The sequence below is a fragment of the Ursus arctos genome, unplaced genomic scaffold (assembly GCF_023065955.2).
Source record: "Ursus arctos isolate Adak ecotype North America unplaced genomic scaffold, UrsArc2.0 scaffold_7, whole genome shotgun sequence".
Classification (NCBI taxonomy): Eukaryota; Metazoa; Chordata; class Mammalia; order Carnivora; family Ursidae; genus Ursus; species Ursus arctos.
In genome coordinates, this window is record NW_026623089.1 from 27668434 (window position 1) to 27693798 (window position 25365).

The 25365-nt window shown below is 44.3% G+C and overlaps 1 protein-coding gene across 1 annotated transcript in view; it reads right to left on the bottom strand.

The window, feature by feature from the left end:
- Nucleotides 1-25365, bottom strand: part of ABCC2 (ATP binding cassette subfamily C member 2) — a 102300-nt gene that overhangs the window by 18887 nt on the left and 58048 nt on the right. The window contains exons 25-33 of the mRNA XM_026493858.4: nucleotides 24984-25139; nucleotides 23312-23511; nucleotides 21799-21925; nucleotides 19817-19918; nucleotides 19243-19386; nucleotides 18246-18404; nucleotides 17071-17237; nucleotides 15143-15337; nucleotides 14363-14494 (exon numbers count right to left, since the gene is read on the bottom strand). Of these exons, the coding sequence (XP_026349643.2) occupies nucleotides 14365-14494; nucleotides 15143-15337; nucleotides 17071-17237; nucleotides 18246-18404; nucleotides 19243-19386; nucleotides 19817-19918; nucleotides 21799-21925; nucleotides 23312-23511; nucleotides 24984-25139 (1380 nt within the window). The 3' untranslated portion in view covers nucleotides 14363-14364. The remainder of the gene's footprint in view (nucleotides 1-14362; nucleotides 14495-15142; nucleotides 15338-17070; nucleotides 17238-18245; nucleotides 18405-19242; nucleotides 19387-19816; nucleotides 19919-21798; nucleotides 21926-23311; nucleotides 23512-24983; nucleotides 25140-25365) is intronic.

The following is a 25365-nucleotide window of genomic DNA, read 5'->3' on the forward strand; positions in this document are numbered from 1 at the left end:
GTACCTGCCAGGCGTCCTAGGGCTCAAGATCCTGGCGTGATTTGTGTGCACAGCAAAATTTGAGAACCATCTGTCAAGGCAATTTTTTTTTTAAAGATTTTATTTGCTTGAGAGAGAAAGCAAGAGCGAGAGCACAGAAGGAGAGGGAGAAGCAGATTCCCTGCTGAGCAGAGTCTGACATGGGGCTCAATCCCAGGACTCTGAGATCATGACCTGAGCCGAACGTAGACGCTTAACCAACTGAGCCACCCAGGCGCTCCAAAGGCAATTTTTTAAATGGAACTTCCTACTGTCAGAAAAGTAAGAGTTCTAAGACCCATGGAAGGAAAGGGTGTCGGATGTCTCAGATACAACAGAAGGAAAAGTTATTGGAGAAAATTTCTAAATCCGGCTTGTCTGCTTGCTTCCTCTCGTGAACTTTCTCCCTTTCCTGCCTGGAGGTAGCTCTTCAGTTGTGCTTTTATCCAAGAGTCCTAGGAGAACAGAGCAGTGGTGAGGACTGCCATCGCTACAGTCTAGATTTCTGGCTTTCATCTCAAGATTTTTGTGAGAACCAAGATGACGTGTGTAAATTTTTTGTGCAGTGTGAGCCCTAGGAGTACATGGTTCTAATAAGGATTGAATTTTGTGTCACTCTGTTTTAATTCGTTGTGAAACTAGGACTCTGTTTATGTGGGTTTTGTTTCAGGGTCAGGAATACAAACTGGCCCTAGAAGAACACAGTTGTTCCACGTGGAGAACCTTAGACCCGAGGACCAAGAAACCTCAAGATGTACACACGTCATTCTAAATCCTTTCTCTAGTTGCCACAACTGGTACAACTGGGGATTTTGAGCTCTTCTGCCTATTAATACATTGTATCAATGGAGCTTTTACTGTCACACCTGTGTCAGGTACAGCAGAGCCCTTGCTCTGTCTCACCCAGCCCACTGGAATCTTCTTCCATCGTTACTGAAGATCAGTATTACTATTTTGCCTGTATCAAGAGGGAGTATTCAACAAACTGGGGGCCTTGCAAGTTACCTAGGGCTATCTATTCCTTAATACCCCTCCGAGGTGACCCTCAAAGAGAAAGGAGCCAATTTAGTGTCTTCCCAGAGTAAGTTCTGGTAGCGTGGTGGGAGGGAGCGAATGTTCTGGTTAGGGCAACAGCGGGGTGTTCAGTCAGGAAACGTTGATTGGGAGCAGGGAGAAGCATGGGAATCCATGGCAGATCGGGGGTCTGCAGACTTAGACCATGGTACAAGGCACTGCCTGTGTCCCGCCGAGCCTAGCTGTCCCTGAGACCCCAAGGTTCAAGCTCCAAACCTTTCCCATGGCAGCCACTCCTCGGTCCAGGATCAGGGACGTGAGAGAGACTGCTGATCTACCCACAGCCTCCTCTTGTTGTTGGAATCCCCGTGTCTTACTTTAACAAGGGACCTTCCTACAACCTCTCAACTGAGATCAAGAAAAGAGAACCTCCAAAAAAGGATGATGCTGAATAAGATCTTTGCAGTTTGCTAGAAGGGATGACAGGCACGCGCGGGGCTAAAAGATGGCCTAGTCCTCCACAACAGGATTCATGACGATCATGAATTATTAAACCAACTTCAGTTGGAGAATATTGGCCATTTTATCAGACCTACTTGGACGCAGGTTATTGTATTGGTTTCCCACGGCTGCTACAACAAATTACTACCGTGTGTGGCCTAAAAACAACACAAATCTATTGTCTTACAATTCTGGAGGTCAAAAGTTCAAAATGAGTCTCACTGGGCCAGAGTCACCATGTCAGGAGGGCTGGCTCCTACTAGAGGCTTCAGGAGAGAATTTGTTTCCTTGCCCTTTCCAGCTTCTAGAAGCTGCCTGCATTGGCGTATGGCCCCTTTCTCCAGCATCAAAGCCAGTAGCATAGTGTCTTCGTGTCTCCGTCATCACATCATCTTCATTCCAGCAGACCCTCCTGCCTCTCGTATGGGGATCCTTTTGATGACATTGGGCCCATGTGGGTAAGGTCATCTCCATATCCTTAATCATATCCGCAAAGTCCCTTCTGTTAGGTAAGGTAAATAAATCCTCCTGGGTTTTGAGACTTAGAACATGAATATCTTTGGGGACCATTATTCTATCGGTTGTAGGTAGGAAGCCATGTGATATTTCTGAGGCAAATGATCTTTTTGGAAAGGGAAACATGATCCAGTTCAGGCTACACTGCTGGTGATTCTGGAATAGGGGTCAGCAGACCTTTCCTGTAAAAGGCCAGATAGTAAACATTCTAGATTTGGCAGGTCATACAGTCTGTCACAGCTCCTCAGCTCTGCCATTGTAACCCCAAAGCAGGCATGGATAATCCAGAAACAAGTGAGCAGGGCTGTGTTTCAGCAAATCTCCATTTACAAAAACAGGAAGCCAGATTCGGCCCTTGAGCCATACCCCGACTCTAGGTCCGGCTAAAACAAAAGGATTTGGGTCAACCATGAACACTGAAATTAAGGATGCAGGAAAATGAGACCCTTGATGAAGGAAAACGAAAAGCTAGCGAAAGCGTGATTGGTTTACAGATCGGAACTAATGTCTCAGCCAGGCAGGTCTCTATGGGGCTAGGAGGTGACTTTATGATACCGGAACATAAACCCTGACAAAGCAGATCACAGTTTACCTGCAGTTGAGTGCTAACAGCAAAGAGCCAGCTGACAATGTTGTTAGCACCAGGTCTAGACAGAGAAATCTGTCTAGATGTACAATGACTGGATAACTTGGCAATCCCTACAGGAGGATTCCCACAAAGTTTGCCAGAGAGGAGTGAGTGGCTGTGAGCTTAAGCAGCAAGTGTCCCGAAGTTTGCTGCTCCAGCAGAGCCCATCGTTCACAGGGGAAGCCAAGAAGAGAGTAAGTGGATCTGAAACCGGTGACCGTGGTGGTGAGGTAGAGGCTATCACAGCAGGGACCAAGGTAACTAACCAATAGGGCGACCAAGGCCTTGATTGAAGAAAGGAGCTCTAATATTAGTCCATTTTTTTAAGTTCAGTAAAAACCAAACTAGTCAATTTTTCTTTTCTTCCTGAAACTTTATTTTTCTGCTCATTTTATATAAAGAAATCCTGCCTTTACATAGACCCCCTTTTGTTTCTGTTTGCAACTTCTTTCCTAAGTGGCTGCTTTTTACACAGCAGCGGGTGAATTCTACAGCATAATCTATTACTCGCCTAGGAAGTAAAAAGGAATACTATGGAAATGGAGTGCTTCCTACAGCCAATTCCTTTATGCATTTTTACAGACTTTTACTTTAATATCTTCAAGCGTCAGAAAGCCTTTTTTAAAAAATCTTTATTCCAGTATAGTTAACATACAGTGTTATAAGCGTTTCAGGCGTAAACTATAGTGATTCGGCGGTTCTGCACATGACTCAGCCATCATCATGGTAAGTGTGCTCTTAACCCCCTTCATCCGTGTCACCCATCTCCCCATCCCTCTGCCCTCTGGTAACCAACCATCAGTTTGTTTTCTTAAGAATCTGTGTCTTCGTTTGCTTTGTTCATTTGATTCTTTATATATATAAAGGTTCCTATTTATTTGACAGCACATGAGCACAAGCAGGGGGAGCTGCAGGCAGAGGGAGAAGCAGACTCCCCACTGAGCCGGGAGCCTGACGTGGGGCTCGATCACAGGACCTGAGCCGAAGACAGACGCTCAACCAACTCAGCCACCCAGGTGCTCCTGTTCATTTTGTTTTTAAATTCCACATATGAGTGAAATCATATGGTATTTGTCTTTCTCTGACTTATTTCACTTAGCATTATATCCTCTAGGTCCATCCATGTTATTGCAAATAGTAAGATTTCATTCTTTTTTAATATAAGACTGAGTAATGTTCCATTGTGTACATACACATCTTCTTTATCCATTCATCAGTTGATGGACACCTGGGCTGCTTCCATAATCTGGCTATTGTAAAGCTGCAGTAAGTATAGGGGTGCGCGTACCCCTTTGAATTTGTGTTTTTGTATTTTTTGGGTAAATACCCAGTAATGGAATTACTGGATCATATGATAGCTCTATTTTTAACTTTTTGAGGAACCGCCATACTGTTTTCCACAGCGGCTACACCAGTTTGCATTCCACCAACAGTGCACAAGGGTTCCTTTTGCTCCACATCCTCACCAACACTTGTTTCTTGTTTTTGATGTTAGCCACTCTGACAGGTGTGAGGTGGATCTCATTGTGGTTTTGATTTGCATTCCCCGATGATGATGATATTGAACATCTCTTCATGCATCTGTTGACCATCCTTGTGTCTTCTTTGGAGAAATGTCTGTTCATGTCTTCTACCCATTTTTAATTGGATTATTTGGGTTTTTTTGATGTTGAGTTGTGTAAATTCTTTATATATTTTGGATACTAATCTGTTATTGGATATGTAATATGGAAATATCTTCTCCCATTCAGTAAGTTGTCTTTCAGTTTTGTTGACTGTTTCCTTTGCTGTGCAGAAGCTTTTTATTTTGGTGTAGTCCCAATAGTTTATAGTTTGCTTTCTTTCCTCTTGCCTCAGGAGACAGAGAAAAATGTTGCTGCAGCTGATGCCAGAGAAATTACTGCTTGTGTTCTCTTCTTGGATTTTTATGGTTTTAGGTCTCACACTTAGGTCTTTAATCCATCTTGAGTTTATTTTTGTATATGTGTGAGAAAGTGGTCCAGGTTTCTCAACACCATTTTTTTTGTTTGTTTTTTGTTTTTTTAAAGATTTTATTTTTATTTGACAGAGAGACAGCCAGTGAGAGAGGGAACACAGCAGGGGGAGTGTGAGAGGAAGAAGCAGGCTCCTAGCGCAGGAGCCTGATGTGGGGCTCGATCCCAGAACGCCAGGTTCACGCCCTGAGCTGAAGGCAGACACTTAACGACTGAGCCACCCAGGCACCCCTCTCAACACCATTTGTTGAACAGACTTTTTCCCATTGTGTATTCTTCTCTCCTTTGTCCAAGATTAATTGAGCATATAATCATGGATTTATTTCTGTGCTTTCTATTCTGTTCTATTGATCTTGCGTCTATATTTGTGCCTGTACCATACTGTTTTGATTACTACAGCTTTGTAGTGTCTTTTTTTAAATAAATATTTTTTTAAAGATTTTTATTTATTTATCAGAGAGAGGGAGCACACAAGCAGGAGCAGCAGCAGGCGGAGGGAGAAGCAGGCTTCCCCGCACAGCAGAGAGCCCAACATGGGGCTCGGACCCTGGGATCATGACCTGAGCCGAAGGCAGACACTTAACCGACTGAGCCACCCAGGCGTCCCTGTAATGTATCTTGAAAATATTTTGAAATCTGGGATTGTGATACCTCCAGTTTTGTTCTTTTTCAAGACTGCTTTGGCTATTTGGGGTCTTTTGTGGTTCTATACAAATTTTAGGATTGTTTTTTCTAGTTCTGTGTAAAATGCTGTTGGTACATTGATAGAGATTGCATTAAATCTGTAGATTGCTTTTGGTAGTATGGACACTGTAACAATATGATCATGGAATATCTTTCCGTTTGTGTCATCTTCAATTTCTTTCACCAGTGTTCTGTAGTTGTCAGAAGACAGGTCCTTCACTTCCTTGGTTAAGTTTATTTCTAGGTATTTTATTATTTTTGTTGCAGTTGTAAATGGGATTGGTTTTTTTGTTGTTGCATTTTTCCCTTGTTTTTTAATTTTTTAATTTAAATGTAAATAACATATAGCATATTAGTTTCAGAGGTAGAGTTTAGTGATTCTTCAGTTGCATGTAACACCCAGTGCTCATTACGTCAAGTGCCCTCCTTAATGCCCATCACCCAGTTACTCCATCCCCCCACCTCCCTCTCTTCCAGCAACCCTCAGTTTCCTAGAGTTAAGAGTCCCTTATGGTTTGTCTCCCTCTCTGATTTTGTCTTATTTTTCCCTCCTTTCCCCTATGCTCCTCTATTTTGTTTCTTAAAGTCCACATATGAGTGAGATCATATGATAATTGGCTTTCTCTGACTTATTTCATTTAGCATAATACCCTTTAGTTCCATCCACATCATTGCAAATGGTAAGATTTTATTTTTTGATGGCTGAGTAGTATCCCATTGTATATACCACATCTTCTTTATCCCTTCGTCTGCTGATAGACATCTGGGCTCTTTCCATAGTTTGGCTGTTGTGGACATGGCTGCTGTACACGTTGGGGTGCAGGTGCCCCTTTGGATCACTATGTTTTTATCCTTTGGGTAAATACCTAGTATGGCAATTGCTTGATCATAGGTTAGTTTTATTTTTTACTTTTTGGGGAACCTCCATACTGTTTTCCAGAGTGGCCACACCAGCTTGCATTCCCCCCAGCAGTGTAAGAGGGTTCCCCTTTCTCCGCATTCTTACCTGACTTGTTAATTTTAGCCATTCTGACCCATGTGAGGTGGTATCTCATTATAGTTTTGGTTTGTATTTCCCTGATGCCGAGTGAGGTTGAACATTTTTTTCATGTGTCTGTTGGCCATTTGAATGTCGTCTTTGGAGAAATGTCCGTTCAGGTCTTCTGCCCATTTCTTAACTGGATTATTTGGTCTTTTGGGTGTTGAGTTAGATTGGATTGTTTCTCTTTTTGCTACTTCATTATTAGTGTATAGAAATGCGGGGCGCCTGGGTGGCACAGCGGTTAAGCGTCTGCCTTCGGCTCAGGGCGTGATCCCAGCGTTATGGGATCGAGCCCCACATCAGGCTCCTCCGCTATGAGCCTGCTTCTTCCTCTCCCACTCCCCCTGCTTGTGTTCCCTCTCTCGCTGGCTGTCTCTATCTCTGTCGAATAAATAAATAAAATCTTTAAAAAAAAAAAAAAAAAAAAGAAATGCAATGGATTTCTGTATATTGATTTTTTTATCCTTCAACCTTTCTGAATTCATTTATCAGTTGTAGTACGTGTGTGTGTGTGCGCGTGCACGCGTGTGCACGCATGTGTGGAGTCTTTAGGGTTTTCTATATGTAGTATCATACCATCTGCAAGTAATGAAAGTTTTCGTTCTTCCTTACTGATTTGGATGCCTTTTACTTCTTTTCGTGGTCTGATCGCTGTGGCTAGGACTTCCAGGACTGTGTTGAATAAAAGTGGTGACAGTAGACATACTTGTCTTATTCCTGACCTTAGAGGGAAAGCTCTCAGTTTTTCCCTCCTGAGTATGTTTGCTGTGGGTTGTTCATATATTGCCCTTATTATGTTGAAGTATGTTCCCTCTAAACCTACTTTGTTGGGGGTTTTTATCATGAATGGATGTCGTACCTTGCCAAGTGCTTTTTCTGCATCTATTAAAATGATCCTATGGTCTTTATCCTTTGTTGATGTGATGTATCACATTGATTTGTGAATATTGGACCACCGTTGTATCCTGGGAATAAAGACCACTTGATCATGATGAACGATTTTTTCAATATATTGTTGGATTCTGTTTGCTAACATTCTGTTCAGAATTTTTGCATCTATGTTCGTCAGAGATACTGGCCTATAGCTCTCTTTTTGTAGTATCTTTATCTGGTTTTGGTATCAGGGTAATGCTGGCCTCATAGAATGAATTTGGAAGCTTTCCTTCCTCTTCTGTTTTTTGGAATAGTTTGAGAAGGATAGGTATTAACTCTTTTTTTAAATGTTTGGTAGAATTCACTTGTGAAACCATCTGGTCCTGGACTTTTGTTTGTCGGAGTTGGTTTGTTGTTTTTTTTTTTTTTATTACTGACTCAATTTCATTGCTGGTAGTCGGTCTGTTCATATTTTCTCTCTTTCCTTATTCAATTTTGGGAGGTCATATGTTTCTAGGAATTTATCCTACTCTTCTAGGTTGTTTAATTTGCTGACAATTTTTCATAATATTCTCTTATAATCCTTTGTATTTCTGTGGTGGTGGTTCCCTTTCATTTCTGATTTTGAGGGTTTTTTTTTTTTAATGAGTCTGGCTAAAGGTTTATCAGTTTTGTTTTTTTTTTTTAAAGATTTTATTTATTTATTTGACAGAGAGAGAGAGACAGCCAGCGAGAGAGGGAACACAAGCAGGGGGAGTGGGAGAGGAAGAAGCAGGCTCCCAGCAGAGCAGGGAGCCCGATGCGGGGCTTGATCCCAGGATTCTGGGATCACGCCCTGAGCCGAAGGCAGCCGCTTAAGGACTGCGCCACCCAGGCGTTCCAAGGTTTATCAGTTTTTTGATCCTGGGCCTTTGTTTTATTTTCACTTGTCTCCATGTATTGTATTTCCTCGTTGATTTCTTGGTTGACCCATTTATTGTTTAGTAGCACGTGATTGAACTTCCATGTATCTGTGCTCTCTCCAGATTTTTGTGGTTGGTTTCTAGTTTCATAGTGTTGTGGTCAGAAAAGAAGTGCAGTATGACTTTGATCTGTTTGAATTTGTTGACACTTGTTTTATGGCCTAATATGTGATTCTGTTTTTGGAAAATGTTCCATGTGCCCTTGAGAAGAATGTACATTTTGATGTTTTAGGATGGAATGTTCTCAATATATCTGTTAAATCCATCTGGTCCTATGTGTCATTCAAAGCCATTATTTCCTTGTTGGTTTTCTGTTTGGGTGATCTGTCCACTGATGCAAGTGGGGTGGTCAAGTCCCCTACTATTAATGTACTACTTTTTTTTTTTTTTTACTGCTCTGTTTGCTCCCATGGATGCATAACTATTTACAATTGTTATATCTTCTTGTTGGATTGTTCCTTTGTTTTAAAATCTATTTAGTTTGACGTAAGTATTGCTACCCCAAATTTCTTTTCATATCCATTTGCATGATAAGTGCTTCTCCATCCCTTCACTTTCAATCTGCATGTGTCTTTAGGTCTGAAATGAGTCTCTTGTAGACAGCGTATAGATGGGTCTTGCTTTTTTATCCATTCTGTCATGCTAGGTCTTTTGATTGGAGCGTTTTGTCCATTTACATTCAAGTAATTACTGATAGGTATGTATTGCCATTTTGTTACTTGCTTTATGGTTGTTTTTGTAGTTCTTTTCTGTGTCTTCCTTCTCTTCCTGTCTTAAGGTTTGGTGGCTTTAATGACAGATTCTTTTCTCTTTATTTTTTGCATCTGTATTACTGGTTTTTGATTCGTGGTTACCGTTAGGTGTATATAACCTATATATATCGCAGTCTATATCACGTTGATGGTCACCTAAGTTTGAACCCACTCTTTACTCCTCTTGTCCCCACATTTTAGGTATATGGTGTCATACTTTACATCCTTACTTTGTAACTTCTTTGATTTGCATAGATATACTTACTTTTACTGCTTTCGTGTTCCCTACTTTTCTTATTCCTACTTATTGTCTTTCCTTTCTACTCAGAGTCCCCTTAATATTTCTTGGAGGGCTGGTTGAGGGGTGATGAATTCCTTTGTTTGGGAAACTCTTTCTCTCCTATTCTGAAGGATAGCCTTGCTGGATAGAGTATTCTTGTTTGCAGGGTTTTCTTTCAGCATTTGCATATATCCTGCCCCTCCCTTGTGACCTGGAAAGCTTGTGCTGAAAAATCAGCGGAGTCTTATGGGATTTCCCTTGTATGTAACAGTTTTCTCTTGCTGCTTTTAAAATTCTCTAGCACTACTTTTTGCCGTTTTAATTACTATGGGACTTGGTGTGGACCTCCTTGGGTTGATTTTGATTTGGGGGCTCTCTGTGCCTCCTGGATCTGGATTTGTTCCCGTCTCCAGATCCAGCAAGTTTTCGGCTATTATCTCTTCAAATTTTCTCTCTCTTATTCTGGGATCCCTATAAGGTGATTGGTATCATACTTCATGGTGTCACTGAGTTCCCTTAGTTTATTAAATCTTCAAAAAAACCAGTTTAGGTTTACTGTCTATGTGGAAGACTCCACACTTACAGCTAAATACAGTCTCTGCTCACTAAGTTGTAGCCATTTAAAGATTTAAATGTCAATGTCTATACAACAGTGTTTGCTAATTTTTTTTAGTAAAGTCATGATCAGTGTGCATTTGTGATTAAATGTGTCCTCATCCTATGACCTAAATGGAACAAATTTCTTCAGAAAGTATTTCAAAAGGCACTTATACAAAACTAGGCTGCTAAAAATTGAGGTTTGATTGGTATGTTTATTCTTCCTGTTTGTGCCAATGTATCCGTGCGAAGTTACTTTTCTTTCCCTATTGCTGCACTTAGCACACATTTTCCCCATTGTGTTTAAGATTTTTTGAACACTGGAAAAAATGTGAGTACTTGCTATATGCTAGCCACTGGAGATACAAAAAATAAGAAACTGTTCTCGTTTTCAAGAGGCTCACTCACAGCTTAGTGAGGGAGACCCAAACAGAAAATTATCTGACAAAGTGATATAATAAGTTAGCCGGGGAGTATTTTTAGTTGTAAATAACAGTCCCCAATTCTGGTAAACTTAAGCAGAAAGGAAGCTTTCAAATGATAGCAGGTAGCTCTCACTGACTCCCTGGGAGAAAGCCCGATGTGAGTCTTTGAAGCTCAATATCATGCAATATCACTGGCTCTGGTGCTAGAAACCCCACCAGTGGAGAATAGCTGTGACTGTCACAGCTGCTATCACCAGATGTCCCTGCCTCTGTGTCCCCAGCATCTGAATCAAAATCTGCTGCTGGTGTATCTGATTAATGGAAAAACTTTTATAGGCAGAAGGGAATGAGACAAGGAAGTTATATTAGCAATAAGCAGCTTGGTTGTGGTAAGGTCACCTTCCTTTACAGGACACAGGGGTCTGCCAGGAGATTACCTCAGTAGTGTTGACCATGGAATTCCAGATTGACTGGTTTAAGATTCCATTCCTGGGAAAGGCTGAAACTATAAAACAGGTATTCTCACTTTGGTGGCATGAGGCTTAGCATAAGTGACCCCATTTTGGGCTTGTTGTCTCTCTAACAGGAATTAGAAGAAATGTGATTGGACCAGATGTTAGGGGGCTCTGTTATATCATACTCAGGATTTTAACTTTACTCTGGATTGCCACTAAATGAAGGGTTTAAACAGAAGAGTAACCTGGTCAGTTTTGCATATTTGATCACTCCAATAGCCATGAATAGATATATTTAAGAAAAACACAGGATGGAGGGATACCTATGCCCTTAGATGTTGTGAGAACCTGAATTGTAGCAAAAGGGATGGGAGTAAGGAAAACCAGAAGGGCGTGGTGGTCAGTGTGATCTAAGAAGAAAAGTTAAGAGTGATGCCCAGGGTTTTCATTTTGTAGGACTGAGTAGACAATGTGTCACTGGAGGTAGGAAGTAAAGGAAAAATCTTTTGAGTGGAGGGAGTAGAAAGGTCTGTCAAAGTAGAGGGAGTTGAGTGTCAGCTGCCTGAAGGATCCAGGTGAGAGTAACTGCAGGCAGTTGAATATATGAATGTCAAAACTGGATGAGAGGAAGGGGCTAGAAATGAGAATCATAGAGAAACTGGAAGGTCAAGGACAAAAACATAATATCCTAGTGCTTCAAGGGCAAGTGAAAGAAGGGGACCTTCAGGAAGGAAAGTAGGAAAGAGCAATCATAAGTGGCCCAGAGTAGGGATTCAGTTACCCAGGGTCTGGGCCAACAAGGTTTGAAATGGGAGGAGTCATCATCACCAAAGTTTTAGACCCAGGCTGGTTCTGGTTTCTACCACCGTCACTGGATGTCTTAGTCATCACTTCTGAGAAAATAATGACCTTCATTTATTTGCATCAGCAGGAGTAAGTAGGTCAATAATCCTCTGCCATTGAAGGAAAAATCATTGGCCCAAATCAGCAAATTGGTTTCTGGTCCTGGCTCTGCCAGAAACACCCATGTTTTGTTTTGTTTTTTTTTAATGATTTTTTATTATATTATGTTAGTCACCATACAGTACATCCCCAGTTTCCGATGTAAGGCTCGATGATTCATTAGTTGCATATAACACCCAGTGCACCATGCAATACGTGCCCTCCTTACTACCCATCACCGGTCTATCCCATTCCCCCATCCCCCTCCCCTCTGAGGCCCTCAGTTTGTTTCTCATAGTCCATAGTCTCTCATGTTTCATTCGCCCTTCTGATTACCCCCCCTTTCTTTATCCCTTTCTTCCCGTACCGATCTTCCTAGTTCTTATGTTCCATAGATGAGAGAAATCATATGTTAGTCGTCTTTCTCTGCTTGACTTATTTCACTTAGCATTATCTCCTCCAGTGACGTCCATGTTGCAGCAAATGTTGAGAACTCGTTCTTTCTGATAGCTGAGTAATATTCCATTGTATATATGGACCACAACTTCTTAATCCAGTCATCTGTTGAAGGGCATCTCAGTTCCTTCCACGATTTAGCTATTGTGGACATTGCTGCTATGAACATTGGGGTGCATATGGCCCTTCTCTTCACTACGTCTGTATCTTTGGGGTAAACAAACACCCAGTAGTGCAATGGCTGGGTCATAGGGTAGCTCAATTTTTAACTTTTTAAGGGACCTCCACACTGTTTTCCAGAGTGGCTGTACCAACTTGCATTCCCACCAACAATATAGCAGGGATCCTCTTTCTCCACATCCTCTCCAACAATTGTTGAGAAACACCCATGTTTTGACTTTGGATGTTCTAACCTTTCTCAGGCATGTGCTTATCTGAAAAATAAGAGACTTTAACCTGATAATCTCTAAGGGTTCTATCAGGTTAGTCAGGAGACAGAAACCATACATTATTTTAATAGAACCATATGAAGAATTAAGCAGGCACTGAAGAAAGGGCCGAAGGAAAGTAAGCTAGCATCTACCAGAAGCAGCTGCCACCATGAAGGCTGTGAGAACAGAGCGAGAGAGGTCTGCGTGCCAACCAAACACAGGAGGTGCCCCCCAGAGCCGACTCCCAGACCGCTGAGCAGGTGTGCTGCCCGTGTCTCTGAGGAGCATGACGACACTGGTTCCAGGAGTGCAGGACAGACTGAACTCTGTGCTGCTGCCTGGAGGACCCGCCACCGCAGCCGGCGCTGCTAGGGTGATGCTGATGGGAACAGAGCAAAGAGGAAAAATCCCTTCCTCATCCAGCCTTGCCGCTGTGACACTCTTCCTACAGGAAGTTTCCGTCACCGCGCATCTCACTCGACAGCAAAAATGAATAAATGAAAATATAATTTCATCACTGAAATGGAAGTAAAGCATATACTAAACCCAAAGTAATGTGACACAGAAAACCCTGGAAGATAAGAAGGGTTAAAGCTTAGGGTGACGTCTGAAACCTGGAGACTTTGACCTTTGTTGACAATACAGGATGCCAAGGCAAGAGATAAAGCCCACGCCTGTCAAGATAGAGGATAACGGGAGGCCCTCTGATAAGCCTGGACCCAGAAGCTACCCACCTTTATCTGCAGTGTACAGGTAAGCCCGGGATAAACCCCACCCTGCAGAAGGAGGCAACAAGGCTACGTGTCTAGCTCCAACGTGGCACTAGGTCAAGGGGTGGAATCTCCCTTAGAATTTGTGAACCACAAGTTGGTTCTTGTGCCAGATTATGGTCTGAAGTCATACTAACTATATGGTTGGAAACCCCTAGTGGAGAATTTAATTCAAATTGGTACTGGGTAATGACCCCAAGGGACAGGCAAAAGCTTTCCCAGGAGAACTCAGATTCAACTCAGCTTTCAAAGAATGCCCACAGATAAAATGCTAAGGAGAGTGAGCAGCTTGCAGTCAAAATTCACAAGGCACACAAGGAAATAAAGCACCATGAATAAGAACCAGCGGAAACCTCAGTAGTTCCCAGGGAAACATAAAACCTCAACGAGATGCCAGTTCATACTCATCAGATTGACAAGAAGTGTATTAAATTGGCATTACCTAGTGTATGCAAGCGCATACCTCCATTCCTACATTATATCCTAAAGAAACTCTTACACGTGTATCTCAGGAGTAATACACCAGAATGTTCCTAGCAGTGTTGTTCATACTGGAGAAGAACACCTAGAAATAACCCGACGAGCGACATGACAACGGATGCACTGGGCGCGTTCACGCGTTGCTGTGCTGCGGAGGGAGGGGGAGCCAGCCTCACTTTGCGCATCAACGTGGCTGCATCTCAAGAATAATATTGAACAAAAGCCACAGAATACATCAGGTAGGAGTCAGGTCGTTTACATAAATTAAAAAAGATACACCTCGTTTAAGGGTACATACCTAGTAAAACTACGGTAAAAAGCAAGAGGCTAGGATTATCACAAACTTCAGGATGGTCGTTATCTCTGGGGAGGTAAGTAGGAAGGCGGTATAATCAGAGTGGGATCATCAAACCGGGGTTGGGGGGGTCTACTGTAACTGGATATAATATCCTTCTTTAAAGTGTACATTTTACACACTTCTGTGTAATCTCTCTCACAAAAAGGAATGATCCTTATAGTCCTTTCCAACCCATGGAACCTACTGTCAGAATGATGTGCTGTTCACATTTTCAATGCCAGCTTCTTTGGCCATCAGATAGAAGGGGCCCGAACTTCTCAGCAGTTCCTGAGGGCTGCCATACTCTACAATCTTCCCATTGTCTAGGACCATTATCCTGAAACAAAGGAGAAAGAAAGGTCTCAGCAGCGTCTTGAATCCTGGCATTTGTAAGAACAACCAGGACTAAGTCGTGGTATAGTCATTCACCAAAGGCTACAGAGCAGTGGGAATGACGGACTGCAGCTGTCTGCATTCACATGGGTGGGTCCCACGTCTAACGCCCAAGAATCAAGTAGTAGAGTATATACAGTGTAAGTCCACTTACGTAAGCTTTTTAAAGAGATACACTGTTTAAGGGAGCCGACTGTCTCCAAACAGGTTCCAAGACTACGACATTACCCCCACTTTTAATGTACTATGTCAGATTTGGAAGAAGCAGAAAGCTTCTAGTCATTGTTTGGGGCAGCTGCTGAGACCCAGTGTAGTGGAGATCTGTGGTTATTATCCGCCTCCCTGGCTTGGGCCTCCACATCCCCACACTCAGTCATCATACACAATTGCCCATTTTGCCCTCAAGTCCGTTCCCTTAACTCCGTTGGCTTTCATTAGCTTGGTGTATGATTTTGGACAAATTACTCGAACTCTCGGTTTCCTCATCAGGAGAATGATGGTGGTTAGACCTTCGACTGTAGGATATCTTACGACTAACACTATGACTTGTTCAAGGGCTCAGGCGTGTGTCAGGCTCTGAGGCCACACTCACTTGTCGCTGTCCATGATGGTGTGCAGTCTGTGAGCAATGGTGATGGTGGTGCAGTGGGAGAACTCCTCCTGGATGGTCGTCTGGATGAGGTGATCGGTCTCCAGATCCACGGCGGCAGTGGCCTCGTCCATGATCAGAATCTTGGATTTCCGAAGCAGAGCCCGGGCCAGGCACAGCAACTGCCTCTGCCCGATGCTGCAGGTGCGGAACAAAGCGAACCTTAGCCCCTAGAGACAAGGCCTGACGTAGGGCGGGGCGTGGGCACCCATGCACCTGCGCTGCCCATGTTCCAGAGCCGACTCCTCACAGAAGAGGCTAACACGATGTTTTCCAAACTCTCTCCTACCGCAGGTGCTTAATTTTAAAATTCATATTTCTGGGCCCTACTCTTCTCAAGCAGAATGGGGAGGAGCCTAGGGACATGTATTTTAACAAGCACCCCAGGCAGTTTCCGTGTGTAATGAGTCTGGAAAACCCGAGCCTGGGAACGGTTCTTTGCCTCCCCAGGTGATATCCCAGCACATCGGCAATTCCAAAATAAGACAGGACGCCACCAAGTTCACCGCAGCCATGTTTGACCTGACACTATTGACATAGGGTGACATTGCATCAGAACGCCCCGGTGGCGTTTCTTAGTGGCCTTAGCAAACCCATTCATTATCTTAATGTGTAATTCTAGTCTCAAGGCTAATTATTTGTTCAAGGCCTTCTGCCTTGATAGAGACGTAGCTATCTAATGACATGATGTCTTGGTGTGAGATGCAATGTATGTGGAATTCGAATATGCTTGTAAAATGCAAATCGCTTTAATTAGCTAAAAGCCAGTAATGAAGGCTGGACCTCTTACATACAGAAGCTTTGGGAAATGATGTGGAGGAAATATTCAGGAATTCGCTAATTGCTCTTTCCTGCTGTGGCCGTTAGGGAACATATTAAACAGAGGGTGGCTAGACTAAAGTTCTGTAATTCTCCGTAAGAAAATGTCTGCAGGAGATGAGAAGTCACCCAAGACGAACTTCCGGTTTCCCTCCGCAGCGTCAGAACAGAGACGCGGCAAGAGCGGGTCAACGGTACTGCACCCTGCCTGGCCCTGCCGGGCTTGCTAGAGCAGGCCGGGGCCGCCAGGCTGGCCTTCAGCTGCCGTCTCTCTCCACCTGACCACGTCCCATCACTCACCAGAGAAATGGAAGCTTCAACACCTCCAACCCAGCTCTGAAATCAGGGCCCTGGTCATGCCATTTAGGTGTCCCCCAGCATGGACAGAGAAAGATGGGAGGATCTGTTCTCACAAACCAGACGTGTCAAGGCCCCCGTGTCACATCCTGCCAGAGGGGCCCACACAGCCCCTCACGGCTGCGTATCCATTATGCGACATTCTTTTGTCACGATCAATACATATTTGTGGACTGAAGGGTCTTTTCCATCGGCCTAAAGACCCGCTTACATCCTGCTGGTTCCTAGATCTGTTGCTGCCCGAAAAAAAATAGGATGGATTCTATACCCAGGCTACACACTGAAGTCACCTGGGCCCCTGATTCAGTGGCTCTGGGGGTACCGCTTGGGCACTGGGATTTTTAAAAGTTTCCTCAAGTGATTCTAGTGTGGAGCCTAGCTGAGAATCAGTGCTCCAGGTAGTGCTTCTCCATGTAATGGACCACACGTCACCTGGGAAGCTTGCTAACGTGTGGTTTCTGATGAGTGGGCCTCGAGTCAGCGTCTACATTTGTAACAAGCCCCCAAGGGAAGCCAGAGCTACGGGGCCTCCCTTCTGTTCTGAGCTTCCGCAGCTCATGGTCCATGCCCTGCCTACCGCTCCGCAGGACTGGAATAATCCTAGGGTACCACGGACGGCCTAGCACCGCGAACAAAGGGGTGCTTCCCCCACCTCCTCCCACTGCCTGTGGAGGAAGTGGGTTATGAAACATTACCTAAGGTTGTCACCAGCCTCTGTCACTTCGTGAGACAACCCAAGTTGCAGGCCAGACACAAAGGATTTGAGGTGAGCCAGCTCCAGGGCCTTCCAAATCTCCTCATCTGAGTGGTTGTTAAAAGGGTCTAGGTTCATCCTCAGGGTTCCAGAGAACAGGATGGGATCCTGCAAGTCGAGAGAGGAGGGGGCTATTGAGGCTCATGACAAAAAAGGGTCTAGCAGTTTTTTTTGTGGCCAGGAGAAGGCAGAGTGGACTGGCCTGAGATGCAAAGCTGGTTAGTGGTCAAGCTTTTGCAAAGTTTCCTCACTGAAGACCAGAGGGGCTGCCACAGAATTAAGAGGGGTTCTTGGTTTTTTCATTTTGAGATTCATGTATGGATTTCCAAGTTTGCCTGAGCATATCTTAAGAAGGTAAGAGGAATGTTCCACACCCTCAAATGAAAACTCAGGGTATGGAAGTGACGGGATCGGGGTGGGCGGGGGAAGAGATAGTACAGTCATGGAAGACTTCACTAGGCTTTTGAAGAAGCTGCAGAAAAGATTACCTCAAACTGAGCGAACACCAGACAAACCAAAACCACCCCCAGAGCCTTGGCTACAGAATAGAGGAGGAATGGTTCTAATAAGGCTCCACATACTGCACCCCTCCCGACCCCCCCCCCTCCAAGCCAAGAAGCCTCCAAGGCAGACCTTATTTGGTAGGGTCCAGAGAGGAAGCCAAAGGGAAGCCTTTTTTGCTGATGCATTAAGCGTTCCACTTGCTGACAAAAACCTGCAGCAAATTCCCTCCGCTATCTTTTAACCATATCAAATGGGGAGTATAAAGCTTAATGGTTTCAAGCTTCAGCGGCAAAACTGCTAATGTTGATTGTAACGGTCTTGCGAACCCAGGATGGGCTATAGAAATGCTAAATAATCATCTGCTCTATTTGACTTCTGTTGTGTTGCTGCCACCTCGTGGTTAGATACTGGCAGTCACACGAGCATATCCCCACAAAATGCCAAAGCTGTTTTTGTGAGTTCTGGAAAGGATGTCTTAGGGAACTGGCTTAGGTGTCCTGGGTAGACTGCAGAAATGACACTGCTAAGTGAATACACACCAAGAAGGAGATGCATATGTTTACAGAAAAAGCTGTTCCCTGTTGCATGTACAGAATAAGTCATAGAGCTCACCTGGGGGATGATTGTTAGTTTCTCCCGGAGGTCATGGAGCCCAATGGAAGCAATATCTACTCCATCGATGATGATCTGGCCACCTGCAGCCTCCAGGATTCTGAAGAGGGCATTTGTCAAGGAGGACTTCCCAGCTCCTGTCCTGCCAACCACACCAATCTGTAAATACAGTTCCTTTGCACATTAGTCCATCATGTACTTCTTTGGGGGGCGGGGGGATTTAGCCTGGGGCATTCGTAATCCCAGGTGGAAAGAGGCAGTGACTGACTACTTCATCTCTAAGATGTTCAACTGATTTTGGTTTTGGTGAGAAAAAAAGTACCCAGATGTCAGAAAATGCCTTCTCATTTTACCTTCTCAGTTGTTGGTTGCTGAGAACTACAATGACCTTTGGAAACGGACACATCAGCAGCTATTATAACTATGACTGGACATTATAGGTTTTTAAAAACAATCTTTGTTTAGAAGTGAGGAAAAGGGAAGGATCAGGCCTCATAGCAGTTGAGAACCTCATCAGCAGGACCTCAGCATCCTTACCCAGACTTCCCCCCACCCCACATTTCTACATTCTTACATCAGACCCCAAGTCCTCAGAGAACAGGAACACCACAGGAAGGTGTAGGACTTTGTAGACCAGAGAACTAAGTCATTCTCTCTGCAGGGACCACCTCCACATGGCTGTTCTCACCAGTTCCTTCCCCTCTACATGTCATGGCCCTTACAGGAAGTGAGCCCCCATCAGCCAGAGGTGGCAGCATCTTGTGAGAACACAAGAAAGAAACCCTTCCAACCCAGTAAGTCTGTTTGATCTCTTGTTGATATCCTGCCCTCTGGTGGTGGCACTGTGTCCCTGCACCTTCCCAGGGCAGAAGAGGTGCCCTGAGCCTCTGATTCTCTCCCAATGATGAAAGCAGAGGCCAGCTGCTTTCCACCCCTATATCCAACTGTGTTCTGATCATAAGGACTCACATTCAGGCCTTTCTTCAGCTCCACTTACCTTCTCCATGCTCCTAATGTCACAAGTGATCCCTCTCAGGACAAGATCCAGCTCCGGCCGATACCGCACTTGGTAGTTGTTAAAATGGATCTCCCCTTTGCTGGGCCAACCTGCGGGAGGTCTCTCATCAGTTACCCAGGGTGCCTGGCAGAGACAGGAAAAGAAGTGCTTTACATGGTGGCAACTCACTGAAAAGTCCCTACAGGACTCATGTCCCAGATTAGAAGGATAGCAGTGTCCTAGCCACCTGTGGGCATCTGCACTGACTAGAATGAATTAGACTAGTACTTCCAGAAGGCCCCTACCCTATTCAATGAAAGAAACTCTGTTCCACGATGCTGCTCTGCGGACTTCCAGAATGAAGACACCTTTAACTTGGTGCATTCCAAGACCTGACCTCCCCCTAAACCATTTTCTATTCTAAGTTTCAAGAAACTGGGTTGAGTTAGAGCAAGGAAAACTTTAGGAGAACCGTTATGACTCCATGTGAAATTGCTAGACAGAGCAAAGATGCTCTATTGAAGGAAACATTTTTCTTTTGCCTTGTCCCCAGGTTCTTCTAATTCCTCCTTACCTCGTTTTCCACTTTTATGTACTCATTTATTCTTTCAACAGCCACAATGTTGGTCTCTATTTCTGACGTCATCCTCACTAGCCAGTTCAGGGTCTGTGTGATCTGCAGAAAAACCGGAAGACTAAAGATCATCCCAGGCTCAGAAACGAACTCAATTGTCAAACCGCAAGGTCAGTCCAGTGCCTACTCTGTACCTAAAAGTACGCTGAGCTCTTCGAGAGAGCAAGGAAAAGTGTTAGTGACAATACTCACCTCCTTGGGGGAGGCAATGAGACCAGTGTGGTCTGGAAGATGATTAAATGCTCAACTGTCTGGTGCTCTAATGAAAGCCAATATGAGCTTGGAGTCGCTTGGGCTAAGCTGGGGTTGGACAAGCCGGCAGTTCGTAGAGTGGGTCTAGAACTCCTAATGTTCTTTGTGGAAGGAGCAGTGGGTAGCATTCTATAAATGGGGAAAGCATAAGAAAAGGCACAGGGTAGGAAAAGGCCTTCCAAAAAGCTGCTTCTTCTCTCTGCTCTCAACAAGAACCCAACCATCAGGGTGGAGCATCTCCATGGACCCTCCTTTACCCCAGTAAACTCCTGCCTCCAAAAATACATCTAACCATCAGTGAGAGGTTGTCATAGCCTGGGCCAGTCTAGAGTCTGGGGGATCTGTGGGTTACTTAGATGCAAGCTTCCTTCACACATAGACCTAGACCAGGGAGTTTTTGTTAAACAAACGGCGGTTAAAAAGAGGGAGAGTACAGGATGTTGGAGAGAGGAGTAACCACTTTGTGTAGGTTGAACCACATGAAATTAATTGTCGATATTTGAATGTTTTTGTTTTCATTCAGTCTAATAGTTGTCTTTGCCCCATCTGCCCCAGGTTAATAAGCCTAAAAACGGGGTGGGGAGGATGTAGGAGCAGTGGTGCAGGGAACTGAATAACTGGTGAACAATAGAGTCCTTTCGCATGCCCCACCATGACTGCCTTGGGTCTTATTTACTCCTAATGAACATGGCACCATACAGAACTGACTGGTAGTCATGTAAACCAATATATTAGTTCCAAAAGAGATCATTGAAAGATGGCCAAATGACTCACCGAATGAGTATCATTTAGTGAACATGGACTGCGGTGCCAGCCACCGTCTTGGGCACGAGGAAATGATGGCTAACCTGTATCGCCTAGTCATGCTGGGGATGCATTGTATACTTTTATCGGATTCTACGTTACCTGAATTAACTCTATTCTGTGATTTAAGAAAAACAAAAGTAGGAGAAGATAGTCAAAAGACTTTCTGTTGCTACTATATTATGGAAAAGAAACTGGGGGTGCCTGGCTGGCTCAGTTGGTGAAGCATGTGACTCTTGCTCTCGGGGTCATGCGCATTTGAGCCCCACGTTGGGCATGGAGGCTACTGTAAAAAAAAATGAAAAGAAACTCATTTATTCTCTTTTGATTAGAATCAAAGAGACAAAGAGACAGGGAACTATCAGATAAGTCATATTGAATTGCTTTCTTTTTTAAAGATTCATTTGAGACAGTGAGTGAGAGTGAGAGAGAAAGAGAGCACGTGCGCATGCACGAGAGTAGGGGGAGGGCCAGAGGGAGAGGGAGAGAGGATCCCAAGCAGACTCCACACTGAGCACCACAGACCCCGATGAGGAGCTCTATCTCATGACCCTGAAATCACAACCTGATACAAAACCAAGAGTTGGATGCTCAACCCACTGTGCCACCCAGGTGCCCCTCAAGTTGCTTTCTTAACTCCCAAGGGCAACAAAATTTTTGTCCATTTTTCCAGATGACACTGGTACCCACTTAGAAAGGGTAAGGAACATGTCCCTAGGTTACACAATAAGTAAGAGAGCCAGGGTTTGAACCTCAGTCTTCCCTAGTCCCTCTGGATCTAGAAAGGAATCAAGAACACAGACTCTGTGGTATACTCTAGACTCAATTTAAGAATAAGTGCATTAACTCCCAACTTTCAGACTCACATTAAGCGCATTGGACAGAACAAAGCCCACAGTGTCTCCACTTAGGGTATCTCTATAAATAACCATCATCAGGGATGAAAAGAAGACAATCAGGTTCCCAATCAGCTCCAGACGAATTGCAAGCCACCTGTAGGGCAAGAGAACCAGAGAGAAAGGTGTCACTGATGTTCACCACCTTACCTTAACCAGCAACCTAGGTGTTCAGGGAACATTCTGAGAGGGATTGAGTTGGTTGGGTTGTGCTCTCACAAGATGCCTCAATTTGACTATACCATATTAAATCAGATTTTGGAAAATAAATTGCATTTTAAAGGTACTAGAGAAGTTTGTTAGACTAAGGGAATCCTATGATTCAGTGTCTCCCATACTTGCCAAATCATAAGAATTGCCTGAGGTAATTGTTAAAAATACAAAATTCATGCAAGACAATTCCTGGCCTCTTCCCCAGGAGATTGAGGGAGCCTAGGGTGGAGTTCAGGAATTCACGTGTGTGTGTGTGTGTGTGTGTGTGTGTGTGTGTGTGTGTGTGTTTTAAGGTAAACTCTATCCCCAGCATGGGGCTCAAACTCACAACCCCAAGATCGAGTCATGCTCTACTGACTGAGCCAGCCAGGCGCCCCAGGAATCTGTATTTTTAACAAATTTTCTCAGTGATTTCTTTTGATTAGGCGGGGCAAACAATGCCATTGAGAATCCATTTGTGAGGTTGGAAAGTAAGCACCGCATGAGGGTTCAATGTGCCCCGATTTCATGATTTTATTTTTTAATTTTTAATTTTTTCATTCTTGGAAAGTATCTAATAAAATATCTTTACAGAGTCCTGTCCCGACCTCTCCATGTTCCAGATAATACCAAGCATCATGAGTCTGCCCTTGACACTTCAAGACAATGTGGAAGCCACTCAGGAATTTTCACTTCCTGAAAAAGACCTTCCTCCTTCAAGGACATATCACTTCTTGCCAAGGTCTCATAATGCTGCAGAAACAAAGAATGCTCACCCTGCCTGGGGAGTCACCAGCTTTCCATTTCTGTCATCACTGGTTTTAACCAAAAAATGACTATGGAGTCTCCTCCCTCCACCCTCAGCTTCTTTCACCACCCTACAGAGTGTCCTGCCTGTGGAGACTCTCACATCTGCTCTCAGGGACGCCAACTACGAATGCCCAGCTTACCCAGCACTTGGTCGGTACGTGGGATACCAAATGCTTAGAGAGGTCATTTGACTCACCAGAACTTTATGATATAGGTTGTGTTCTAGTCATTGTAAAAACAAAAACTGAGACTTTCCTTAGAAGGTAAAGGCGTTTTACGTAGCTCGGTAAATAGCAGAGTAGGCACAGGGACCCGGTCTCTGACTCTGGAGCCCATCTTTTCTTCTACTTACGTGACGGGCATGTTTGGCCACAGTGAAATTCACATCACTGGCTACACCTGCCCTCCCACAGTTCATGTCAAACATGTGGAACCCCAAAGCACATATTTGGGTAAATACCAGGTAAATACGCAGCCTCACCTGTTGGAGACAATCCAGGAGAAGACACATTTCTGGTTGGTGTCAATCCCCACCTCGTTGTGTTTCAGAAATCGCTCCTGGTGCTCAAAGGCACGGATGACAGACAAACCTGACACAGTCTCACTGAAGTGAGAGTAGATGGGGGACCTGGTGACAGAGTCCAGACGTTTCAGCTGGCGGGCAGTGGCCACATAAAATATCTAGACGCCAAAAGTAAAGAGTCAGTCACACAATCACGTTGCATAAGCAATATCCCTCCCTCGGTAGCCCTTATTCAGCGTCCTTTGCCTTGACGGGCACAGCCCATATTTGAACAGGACAGAAGCCTCCAGTCTCACCTCTGGCTAGATGAGAGAGGCCCAAAGGAAGAGGCTGGTGGGGAAAAGAAGATGAAAGTGAGGAGACTATAACCACATGAGAAATTTTGTCAGCCTGATCCATATTTTCCCAAGAACCTGCATACACTGTCCAAGCGACAGTTTTTGTAGCAGCTAGAAAAATGGTCTCCAAATGGATTATGTAAATTGCAGCTGAGACCTAAGGGGCGTGGAAAGTGGAGATGGGCAGGAAATGGCCAGAGAGAGGTATCCTGAGGTTCAGATAAAAATTGAACAGAGTCAGGTAAGTGACCAAACTGTGCTTCAGTGCTGTATGAAGGTGAAGATAGTTCCGGAAATATGCGGAGTGTTGCGAGTCTAAGCAGTATAACTAAATGTAACAGAGTGTACAGATGACTCTGAGATGCAAGGGGTGACGGAGGAGGTTCAGCGGGATGAGGTTCAGTGGTGCTGCTGTGAAGATTTGTTGAAACCAGGAAAAGCTGGGCATTTGAGAGTCAGAATTCAAAATGTTATGCCTGCAAGTTTCCTTAAATATCCAGCTTATTTGTTGGTTTGTTATTACAGCTGAAAGGCTGTTACTGAGATAACAACGTACCTGAGGAACTTAACACAAATACCAGGGGGTGTGACCTTACCGTAGGTGACAAGGCTGCCCTTGAATGCAGGTTTTCAGAATTGTTTTCCCAAGGTGAACAGATCATCCCAAAGAATTCTCTCCACAGCTTCTGTCCCCTCATCAGTTTTTAATATGGGAATGGAGTCCCTTCCTCTTGCCCCAGTTTTTCGGTGAGGCATGGCTTTCTAGCTACCTGTTCCCTCGACGACATACTGACATTGAGCCTAAGTCATCCATAGATATCCCGGTAAAACTGCAACTGCCCTGAAGGGAAAAGAGATCTACCTCTTGCTGAAATACATCTCCAAGATATCTCCGAGCAGATAAGCCTAAGCCGATCAAGGAAGCAGCCATAGCATAACCCTTCTAGAGGCAACCAATGACCTAACCATTATGGGGGATCTTACAGAACTTCAAGATCGTCCAGAGTCGACCTGAAGGTAGTCCTGGATCCAAACATAAATCTGCCCCACATAAGGTTCTGGGGGGGCAGCAGCTACGGTGAGATTTGCTGTGAACCATGTACCAACTGGTGCTGACACTTGAGCTTTAGACAGTGACCTATGGGCTCCTTGGTATATCCATATAGGACTAAATGACAAAGATGCTGGAGAGGACCGAGTCACTAGCAATCGACAAAAGAGAAGAGTCTCAGGAAAGAGCCTGGGCTTTTGTAGGTAGAAAGGAGAGGAGACCTGGCTATTTCCAAACCTACCTGAACGGACACATAAATGATGCCAAGAGGAATGATGACGACAACGAAGACTGGAGTGGCCGTGCAAATCATGACAAGGGTGCTGATTATTCCCAGAAAACACAATATCCAGCTGCGCAAGGATAAGGGAAGGGTGTCATCCACTGTGGAAATATCCTAGGAACACATAATTAGAAGAATGGTATAGTAATGGATTCCTGTGCCATTTTCCATCTTCCTGATTCCAGCAGAGAATTTATTTGATTCTGGGTTCCCAGTGACTCCTCCACTGAAGCATTTCATCATCTTCATTTGCAATACACTGTTCTCCTCTCAATAACCAATCTCATTTCTGCAATTTCTTCATCTTTCTAAATTCCTCCAGATATGGCAGTCACCCTTC